This window comes from Echinops telfairi, unplaced genomic scaffold, assembly GCF_000313985.2.
Source record: "Echinops telfairi isolate 266 unplaced genomic scaffold, ASM31398v2 ScPeMD7_22;HRSCAF=79, whole genome shotgun sequence".
NCBI classification, from domain to species: Eukaryota; Metazoa; Chordata; class Mammalia; order Afrosoricida; family Tenrecidae; genus Echinops; species Echinops telfairi.
The window spans coordinates 6,632,407-6,642,667 of NW_022103919.1; the positions used below are offsets into that span (position 1 = coordinate 6,632,407).

Here is a 10,261-nt window from a genome sequence, read left to right on the forward strand (position 1 = left end):
TTTAATGCAGAGGGGCTGTGGGTGGCCTGAAAGTCGGGGAGGCTCCGAGCTCACCGGACCCGTCTGTGTCCTCAGGCCAGGAGCAGAGGGAGAGGGAGCTGGAGCTGCACTCCCCCATCCAGGTCGACGTCAACAGAAACCTCAGCTTCATGGCCAGGTTCTCGGAACTGCAGGTGACACGCCGACGGGGGGAGGCCTGGTTCTGCTCACCGGGACTGGCTGCTTCACAGGGCACTGGGGTCTGCAGAGGTCCTGGCCACACACTTGCAGCCTCTCAAGCCAGAGTCAGGAACTGAAGAGGTTCTACCTTAGCATGGTGGAGCGACGGCCCTCAGTTCAAGTCCGAGGGGCCTCCTCACTCAGCAGCATAGAGTCCCAGAGCAAGTCAGAGCCCTGAATCGAGCGTGACCTCAGGGAACATGCCGTTCATTCACAGACGGGGGAGGTGACAGGCCCACTGGGTGGGGTGGCCACAGCCAGACATCACGTGGCTTCTGTGTGACCCAAGTCCAGGAAAGGACCAGCGTGGGCTGTTAGGCCTTGGACTACACTGTGCTGAAGGCGCCTGGCCGTGTGTGAGTCCAGACACCTGGCCCTCTGTGAGTCCAGACGCCTGGCCGTCTGTGAGTCCAGACGCCCGGCCGTCAGTGAGTCCAGGCCCTGGCTCTCTCCCAGTGGCGGATGCTGACTCTGCGGACTGACGACTCGGAGCACAAGTACAGCTCCACCCCGCTCGAGTGGGTCACGCTGGACACCAACATCGCCTACTGGCTGCACCCCAAGAGCAGCGTGAGTGGGGGCTCTCCTCCTGCCAGAGCACCCTCCTTTGCACACTGGGGTGGGCCCTGGCACCCTAGAAAGCCCCACTGGTCTCCAAGCCTCCTGGATCCAGAGCCTGGGCTGGGCTTCCCTCTTCGGCGGTTGGGCAGTGCACGCTCAGTGCTCCAGCCCAGTGCCAGGGCCTGTAGCCCAGTGCTGGCTGGGCCGAGGAAGCTGGGCTTTACTGTGCTGTTAGGAGGGCAGTGTTCCGTGCTGAGAGAGAGAGACAGACACCCCACACCCACACACACACCCCCACCCCAACAGCTCACTGCTGTCAAGCCCACTCTGATCCATAGCGACCCTGTAGAGGGTTTCCAAGCCTTGGGAATCTTAACAGGGCTTGACAGGCTTTCTCCCATGGCAGCTGGTGGGTTTGGACCACAGAGGCTTCCATCTGTTAGCCTCTTGCCCAGCGGAGAGAGCCCAGCCATTCCTGTTGCTGAGATCCGTGCTGCTGCCTCGGCCTTCTCTAAATGAGGGTCTCACTGGGAGCTAGCTACGTCCTCGTTGGTGCCCAGGGGGACCTGATGCCAGGCTGTACCCACTTCTTCCCTGTCGTCCGGCGTCACCCCGCGTGACCGGCGGGCAGCTGGGTGACAGCCTCCTGTGCTGCAGGCGCAGATCCACCTGCTGGGCAACGTCGTCATCTGGGCCTCGGCCAGCCTCGCAACGGTGACCTACGCCCTGCTCTTCCTGTGGTACCTGCTCCGGCGGCGGAGAAACGCCTGCGACCTCCCTGAGGGTCAGCACAGCTGGCGCTGGTGGCGTCCGGGCTCCTCTTCCTGGTGGCGCACGAGTTCCTTGAGCTTTGGGTGGCTGTGAACACACTTGAGACAGCCCTGTCACACAAGGGACCCCGCAGGGAGCGGCCTCCCTGAGGTCGCCAGGCTTCCCCACGCAGCACAGCCAGCCGGCACGCTCATGGGCGCTGCGGGGCTAGCAGAAGCCCGCTGACAGCCACTTCGAGGCAGAAGGAGACATCCAATGGAGGCCGGGTTCCACATGGGCCTGGACCAGCCGGGGGGCTGGCAGGGGGGTGCTGGTCCTCACAGCGCTCTGGCTTGGGGACCCAGTCCCTCCTCTCAGTTGGCGCCACACACAGCTCCTAAAACCCTTCGAGGCTGGAGACTGGGGCCCGGCCACCTGGGACAGAGCTTCTCCGGACAAGGACAGGGATCCCTAGGGCCTGGGAGGGACTGCTGGAGAGTTCCGTAGCGCAGTGAGCCTAGGAAGGGGGGGCGGTAAGACCAGAACCAAGACTGTGTGTCATTGGGCTGGCTGCCCCAAGGCTCCCCGTCTCCCGGCAGATGACTGGCTGCGCTGGGTGCTGGCCGGGAGCCTGTGCTGCGGGGGCTGGGCGGTGAACTACCTCCCTTTCTTCCTGATGGAGAAAACGCTCTTCCTCTACCACTATCTGCCGGCGCTCACTTTCCAGATCATCCTGCTCCCCGTGGTCCTGCAGCACGTGGGCGACCACCTGTGCAGGTACACCCCGCAAGCCAAGTGTGCGCTCAGGGAGGGGGCTGGGGCCATACGCCACTGCACTCAGAGGCACCGGAAGTTCCACAGAACCCCAGTGAAACAAGGTGGGCATCAGAAGACAGCTGGGGGCAGGAGCCGGAGGGCCGGAGAAAGGGGCAGGGACTTCATTGGCAGCCGGGAGCCCCTGCAGCATTTCAGGAGGAATGGGATGTGGCCAAGCTAGGGTTGGGGACAGTATTGTGGCACCTCCTGCCTGGTAGGGGCAGGCTATGGAGATGTGGTAGGCAAGCGAGGGGAGGGCCGTGCTCAGTGCTGCCAAGCGGGCTGTGACCGTGTGGAGGGAGGGCTATGGGGGGAGGGGAATGGAGGGGGGTCCACAGGCAGAGGCTCTGCCTTCCTCACTGCCCAGACCCTGCGGCCCACAGGTCTCAGCTGCAGAGGAGCGTCTTCAGTGCCCTGGTGGTGGCATGGTACTCCTCCGCGTGCCACGTGTTTAGCACCCTGCGCCCGCTGACGTACGGGGACACGTCACTCTCACCGAGTGAACTCCGGGCCCTGCGCTGGAAAGACAGCTGGGACATCTTGATCCGGAAGTACTAACAGAACAAGGGCATGGCCAACAAGACCTCAAACCTGCAGCCGGCCTCTGGCTGCAGCCGGCAGCCGTGGACAGGAAGCTCCTGTGTGCGCACGTCTTACGGTTGCATTCCTGAGACCCTCGGCATCTGTGCACTCCAGATCGTGGAGCCGGGCCCCCAGAGACCCCGACCGAAGACACCCGCAGAGCTGTGTGCAGTGGCTAACCTGGACCTCCCTCCCTGAGGAAGCTGGAGGTGGAGAGGCCTCTGGAGCCCCACCCACCCAGTCCCCCCCAGCAGGTGCCCCTTTGCGGGGTGGAGTCCCAGCATGTGCTTTCAGTGTGGCCTGGAAGGGTCAGCTAGTCAGTCGGCTTCTTGTTGGCCAGAGAAACCCTGTAGCAGGCTGGAGGGTGGCCTGGCATCCTAGCTGGCATTGAAACCCACCCCTCAAGGTCCACGTTTTCTGTGGAGTCCACTTTTATTTCACGCCATTAAAAAAGGGACAGAGTAGCATTAACGTTTGGTGTTTATTTGATTCGCGCTCCAAAAGGGCACGATGAGTTTGACAGAGTTCCTATGTAGCGAGCTCGCTCAGAAACCAGCCCCCAGTGAACTGAGCAATGCCACGTCCCATGTAAGGAGCCGGCACGCTGAAAGATCAAAAGTGCCTTTGCAGCTGGCTGAATGTGTGTGTGTGGGTTGGGGGGGGAAGAGGGTTATCAGAAGATCCCACCCATGGGCGACTGTGGTGTGATGTGTGCAGGGCACTTGCTCCAACCTCTACTACCTAGCCAGTCCCTTGGCCAAGCTGTGCCAGGAACAGCACCTTGGGCCCCGGTGGCCTTGGCCTTGCGGGGCTGCTGTCTGCGGTGCACACCGCCCCTCCCAGCTGGCTTTGAAGCCACCACGAGGTGGGCTCAGGCTGTTGGGCTTTTCAGCCCCATGTCGCCCTGGCTCACCTGTGTCACCCTGGCTCACCCCCGGAGGAGTCCGGAGACGGAGCTGATGGTTACACAGCGTGGCGGTGAGGGGTAGAAGACAATCGAGAACATCCGGTGGTAGCTCCTCAAACTCTGGGTTCGGTGCTTCCTGCTTGTGCGCTCACTGGGTCTTGCGGGGCACCTCGCCCTCACTGCCGGAGGTGCCTGCCCGGCAGCTGTTTCCATGTGTACAAAACCACGTGCCTTACACTCCTTCCTTGCGGAGGCAAGCTGACTGGGCGTACCGCGCATTCTGGGGCACTGCTCAGAGGCCTAGAGATGTGGAAACTCCTTAATAAGCACGAGGAGGTAGGTGTGCGCCCCAGGATGCCTTGCCACCACCTCTGGGTGACACCCCCCTGTAACGTGGAAGGAAGAAATGGTGGCCAATATTTGGGGGGCAGGTAGGCATCTCTGAACCCCAGCTATACACAGTCTACAGGAGGGGCCTGCCCAGGAGGCTGAGGGGGCCACAGGCTCTGGCTCCTCAGTGGGGTCTGCTGCTGGACTCCAAGTGGGACCGTTTGCCAGAGGTCAGCACCCCCGGGTGGTCCCCAGGCTCAGAAAATGTCCTCTTGCAGCTCCGCCCGTTGGACCCTGCTCGGTGCCACTTGCAGATGTCACCATTCAGGATGTCCTGGATGTGCTGCACAATCAGGTTGATGGCAACTGCGGCAAAGACAGACGGGAGGGGCCTGTGTGCTACTCCCCCCATTCCTGCCCTTGGCTCCCCCTACAGCTATGCCCTGAAGTGGCCACCCCTCAGCACCTATAGGATCAGGGCCCAACTGCTCCATAGGGGTTTTAAGGCTGCCAGGCTACAGGCTCCATCTCATCTTGCTCCCTCGTTCAAACGGCTGACCTCTACCCACTCTGCCAGCAAGGTTCCTTGTTAAGGAACAAGGGCCAAAGTCGTTTCCAAGGGCAATCAATGTGGAGCCACTGTCCCCATCTTGACAGTAAATGCACTTGCTGCTCCGCCTGCGCTTACCCATGTTGTCCACCCCTCGAGGGATGATCACATCGGCATATTTCTTCGTCTGCAAGGCAAGAGGAGGTTCCTGTGAGGGCCCCAGCCCACGTGACACGAGTGAGTCCAGGCTCTGTGGGGTTGGGAGGGTAGGGGTGGCCCAGGGTGCTAGTGACGCCCAAGGCTGGCAGAGGGTGACAGCAAGCAGAGGTCCTTGTCCCCAGGTCTGGAGTCAGTGACCAAGGAAGGGAAAGGATGCAAAGCCAGCCGAGGCAGCAATCCCCCCTACCCCCACCCCCACGGGCGCGCTTCTACCCCACGTCCACCTCGGGCTTCCGGCTCTTGCTTTTCTCCGTGGACACCAGTCAGGCTGCTGTCTGGGCCACGGTGCTGGCACCCTCCCCTGGAGTTGGGGAGGGAGCTCAGGAAGCCGGCAGGGCACAGCCACACTCATCTGGCCACCCTCGTGACCCTCCTGGGAAAGACCACCCGGCCGCCTGCTCTCAGCCAGCCAGCCAGCCACCCGACTGCCAGGGGCTCTGGCTGCGAAGTGAGGGCAGGGAGAGGTTTCCCACTTGGGGTTACTGGGACTCCACAAGTGGCTCCATGGGGAGGGGAGGGCAAGAGGCCCCCGCCCGAGTCTCCAGAGACGGCACTCTCCGTCACGTGGGTCACCGTCTAAGATTTGGGGCCCACAGTTTTATGAGCTACCAACTTGCCGCATGCCTTTCTGCAAGCAAAAGACTAACTGCTGCTCCTGTCGAGTTAGGGCCCAGAAGCTTCCGAGGCAGTCCCGGGGTCTCACGTTCGCACGAGTAAAGGGTAACTGCTTTTCCTCATTCCTTTTCCTGCTACTGGCGCCTCCGCATTATTGAGTCTTATCTTTCTGAAGCAAAACTTGTCCTCCAGTTAGAACTTAAGATGGAAGCCCGTCTCTTCCTCTCATCTCCCCGCCAACCGGGCCTGAGAGGACCCACCAGGTGTAGCTTGGAGAACCGGGTCCCAGGTGGTCAGTCGCTAAGCACAAGGAGCCTTATGGCGCAGCTGCTAACCAAAAGTCCACAGGAGGAGGAGGGGGAGGTCTGCTCCGGGGACAAAGACAGCAGCCCCTGCCTCCCCTGTGGGGTCATTCTGTGCTGTCCTACCAACTCCACGGCACCCAACACGTCCCAGACATGGGTTCTGGCCGTCAGCTGACAGGACTTGCTGGCCTCATGAAATCTACTCTCCTGAAGTGGGGCAGCAGGGGCCTTGGGCCAAGGCAAAAGCCCACTATGTCCCATGACGTGACACTCTGCAGAAACTATTAAGCAGGCAGAGAAGCTGGGGAGGGGACGTGGGAGAAGAGAAGCAGCCAATGCAGACCTGGGGAGCGAGGAGGGGGCTTTAGCCGGAGGGAACAGCAAGGGCAGGGCCTTTGGGGACAGGGCCTTGACTTGAGGAAGGAGGTGAACCAGGGAGGGGGGGGAGGTTACCGGCAGGCAGAACTCCTCAAAGGCTGGCTTGACAAAGGTGGTGTACTGGGTCAGAATCTGCTCCAGGTCCCTCCCCCGCTGCACGTCCCGAAGAACTGAGAGACAGGAGCCAGGTGACAGGCCTCAGGCCTAGTCTGGGGCAGGTGGGGTGGGGGGTGTCGAAGAGACCCCGGCCGCCTGCCTCACCTCGCCGGGACAGCCGCACGTCCGAGTCGGTGTCCACAAAGAGGCGCAGGTGGAACATGTCCCGGATCTCCTGGCTGTAGAAGACCAGGATGCCCTCAAAGAGAACCACATCGGCTGGGTAGACCACCGTCGTCTCCAGTAACCTGCAGGGGGGCAAAGAAGTGGACGCTGCTGGGGACTGAGGGCCTGCTGGGGCAGTCTCCTAGGCAGGGAGGGGGGGTCAGGATGAGCTTTCAGAAACCCGGGTGGGGGCAGGGCCTCCTGTAGGACCCTGGACGCCTGGTCCATTCCCTCAGTCATCCCAGAAGCCACCGCTTCACTTACCTGGAGTGGGTCACAAAATCATAGGTGGGGACCTCCACGGTTTTGCCCTCTACGATGCTTTTCAGCGTCTGGTGCATCAAGTCGTTATCAAACGCATCTGCAGAGATGGCAAAAGCACGACCACCCAGCTGCCACGTGTGCCAGGACTCCGCGCGTCCCGCTGTGGGTCAGCCAAGAGCCAGCACTGCACCTGACTGCCGCCCCTACCAAGTATGTCTGGTGGCAACAGGGCCTCCCAAGTCCTGGCAACCAGAGGACGACCTTATTCTTCCTGTCCTCGCCTTGGTTGGGGTGACTTCTCAGGGCAGCTCCCCCTTTTGTCCAGGAGGGTGTCAGCCAGAGCTGGGTGGGTGTGGGGTAAGGTCAGAGCCTCCCCTTGGGGGGTAGCCACAGGTCTGCTACTTCCCAAGTCCTGTTCTCATGCCCGGGGGCGGCAAAGGGCAAAGGAACTATCCCGAGATCTAGTCATGGCTGGGGCAGCCTGGCTCCTCCCTCAACTACCCAGCACCTCCTCTTCACTGGGCCCTCTGACCAGACCAAGACAGGGGGCTTCAGTCCACCACTGCCACAACCAAAGGAGCCCAGAGGGGCGCAGTGGCTGCTCAAACTACCGGGCACTCCGTGGGAGCAAGATGAGGCTGTCTACTCCGGTAAAGATGTGCCCTCTTGGAAACCCACAGGGGTAGTTCTACTCTGCTGAGAGGACCCCGATAAGTCAGCATCGCCTTAGAGCAAGCAGGCACCCACCGGCCTGAGGACTTGGGCCCTAGGCCCCAAGACAATGGTTTGCAAAGGACCGTAAAAGCAGCAGGTGGGGAGAGGGATGGTGGGGAAGTTTGGGAAAGTCCGGTGGCACAGTGGTAGAGCCCCAGTGTTACCCCGCCAGTGGCTCTGCGAAGAAGAGATGGCAGTCTAACCCGGGGCACACTCGCCATCCGGTGTGGTCACTAAGAGCTGGAACCGACTTTGCCGCAACAGACTGGTGTTCCAGGTTTGAGAGCACCGAGGTCCAGTGGGCCCTCACAGGACCCCAGTCAGGGGCCACCTATGGCCCAGGGTGTGCGGCAAAATCCTCCTAAGTGCAGGCTGGTTGGGAAACGCCAGCTCTCTAGCTGGGGGACAGCACCCTCTTCCCACCCCGGACCAGAGCAACAGTCTGCTGGGATCGCACTCGGGGCGTCAGCCCGCACGTACTCCTCCCCACGGCCAGGGTCTCCCCAACTACCTGGGTGGTCGAAATTGTACTGTCCCTTCAAGGCCTTCGCCTTCTGTTCGGCAGTCAGGACCTTATAGAACCTGTCTTGGCTTAAGATGACCAACTTGCGCTGCCGGTGGTCTACTTCGTTCTGCCCCAGCAACTCCATGATCTTCTCGCACACGGTCGACTGCAGGGTGGAGAAACGGGATGCCGGCCCCTTACCTCTCGGCCTGCCCGCGCTCCCTTCTGCAGGACAGCCAGGCTGCCGCCGGCGCGGACCCTAACCGCCCCCGAAGCCGTTGGCCGCCGCCACCCAGGAGGCAGGCCGGGATGGGCGGGCGGGCCGCGGGGCAGGTGGTAGCAGGGCCCGGGGGACCCGAGGGGGCCCGACTGGCGACGTCTCCGGAGGCAAGCGCCCCGCTTCCTGCCTGCATGCACCCCAGGCCGGCCCTGCTCCACCGCCGCGCGGCCCCTCCGCTCCTCGACGCTGCCAGGCCTAGGGGGCAGCCCGGCCCCAGGGCGCAGGGTCTCCCCTGCAGGCTGCGGCGGGCCCCTTACCTTCCCGCTCGCTGTGCCGCCGCTCACCCCGATCAGGAAGGGCCGTTGGTGAGGCCGGTCGGCTTCCGGCGCGGCGGCCGCACACTCGCCTCCTCCAGCCGAGGCCATCTCCGAATCCGCTTTCCCGCATCGGGTTCCCGGCTCACCGCCCCTTCCCCAGACCTGCCCGCCGGCCCGCCCCTCCCGCCAGAGTCGGCGACGACCCCGGCGACTACCACTTCCGGGGCGCTGGCGGCGCGGCGCGCGCGGGGCAGGCCGGGAATTGTAGTCCGCGGCGCCGCGCATGCGTGAGACCCGGCTGGGTCTGGGATCCGCAGACTTGGCTTACCTAGCAGCGCTTGTGTGTCCTTCGTTTGCAGGAAAGCGCAAGCATCCTCCAGTTGCCGCGAAAGACTTAAGACTCGGACGCTCAGGCCTAGGAAGGGCATCCCTCTACCCGCGCCTCCAGCGAACGGCCTTGAACTCGCCTCCTGGAGCAGCTGCGAGGCTCCCTTGACCTTCTGCACAAACACCCCAAGACGACCGTACTCGCACTGGGTGCGCTGTGGGCACCCGGAAGGCAGAGCCCACGTCATTCTCTCCGCCTGTACCCGCAGTGCAAGTACGGATGGATTCAAAACATAAGATTTCCCAATGTGTCGAGACCTAATGCATCGGGAGGCTTGCAGGCAGGAATATTTTATGATGCTGAAATGTGCAGGGAAAGTAACATGCAGGTCCCACGGCAGGGCGGGGCTACCGCGGGCTTAGGAGATGCCAGGAGGAAGGTGGGACAAGACTCCGGCATCCTGAGCCCTGTTGAAAAAAAATCCCCCAAACTCACTGCCGTCCAGTGGATTCCGACTCCTGGCGACCCTACAGGACAGGGTAGAACTGCCCCTGTGGGTTTCTGAGATCTTTAACTCTTTATGGGAGTAGAAAGCCTCCTCTTTCTCTCTCAGATCTGCTGGTGGTTTCAAACTGCTGACCTTGCAGTTAGCAGACCAAGGCTAACCTTTAGCCCTGTAACCAAAAGCAAATAAATTCACTGCCATCGAATCGATTCCTACTGAGAGTGGCCACACCTATGGGCTTCCCAGACTACATTTCTCCTGCAGAGTGGCGGCTGGTGGTTTCAAACTAATGACCTTGGGGTTAGCAGCCCATCCTGTAACCACTGTGCCGACCTTGGCTAAGCAGAGAAGGTCTCAGGAAGGAGAGTCTGAGCGACCATCCCCCACACAGAAAGGAACTGGCAATGGAGTTCAGAAACCATTCCACCGAACAATGCATTTTCAGGGCAGCCTGCGGGGGCAGTCTGTGGGTGACGTTTGAATTCAAATCCTGCTTCTATAGGGTGTCCTTGAGCATGTGATATGACCACACTGTCCTCCATTTCCTCTCTTCCAAAATGGGGAAACAACACTAAGTTACCTGCCACCCCTCTGACAGAAGAACAAGTGGGTGCCTGGGACAAGCCAACCTGCCTTCTCAGAGCTGAAGCTGCCCTACTGCCTCCAGCCGATGCCCAACATCGCGACGCATTGGGGGCTAGCAGTCTGAATTGAGGGCCCAGCTCTAGGGGAAGGTGGTCACCCTCTGCTCCATAGGAGGGTCCTTATCGCTGGTCTCTTGTCCACTTCTATTTCGTGGCTCCTTGATGACCTTCATCATCTCCATCAATCTTCTCCCATCTCTACTAGCTGACT

At 61.5% G+C, this 10,261-nt stretch overlaps 2 protein-coding genes across 12 annotated transcripts in view; one reads left to right on the plus strand and one right to left on the minus strand.

Moving 5' to 3' along the window:
* Window positions 1-3,399, plus strand: part of POMT1 (protein O-mannosyltransferase 1) — a 15,777-nt gene extending 12,378 nt beyond the window's left edge. For all 6 annotated transcript variants that reach the window (XM_004713245.2, XM_045288537.1, XM_045288535.1 and 3 more), the window contains 5 exons: window positions 76-173; window positions 676-789; window positions 1,438-1,564; window positions 2,130-2,307; window positions 2,730-3,399. In XM_004713245.2, the coding sequence (XP_004713302.1) occupies window positions 76-173; window positions 676-789; window positions 1,438-1,564; window positions 2,130-2,307; window positions 2,730-2,904 (692 nt within the window). In that variant the 3' untranslated portion in view covers window positions 2,905-3,399. The remainder of the gene's footprint in view (window positions 1-75; window positions 174-675; window positions 790-1,437; window positions 1,565-2,129; window positions 2,308-2,729) is intronic.
* UCK1 (uridine-cytidine kinase 1) lies at window positions 3,391-8,985 on the minus strand. Of its 6 annotated transcripts, none has more exons than XM_045288540.1 (7): window positions 8,902-8,985; window positions 8,043-8,202; window positions 6,818-6,914; window positions 6,494-6,636; window positions 6,308-6,402; window positions 4,854-4,965; window positions 3,391-4,531 (listed from the first exon to the last, which is right to left on the minus strand). In XM_045288540.1, exons 2-7 carry the CDS (start codon window positions 8,179-8,181, stop codon window positions 4,350-4,352), a joined length of 768 nt encoding a protein of 255 aa, XP_045144475.1. In that variant the 5' UTR covers window positions 8,182-8,202; window positions 8,902-8,985; the 3' UTR covers window positions 3,391-4,349. The 6 variants fall into 6 exon arrangements, with proteins under 6 accessions (XP_045144475.1, XP_004713300.1, XP_045144474.1 ...); XM_004713243.2 differs by lacking the exon at window positions 8,902-8,985 and adding an exon at window positions 8,601-8,715 and having other exon boundaries at window positions 4,854-4,902; XM_045288539.1 differs by lacking the exon at window positions 8,902-8,985 and adding an exon at window positions 8,601-8,715.
* Between the last annotated feature and the right edge of the window lie 1,276 nt (window positions 8,986-10,261).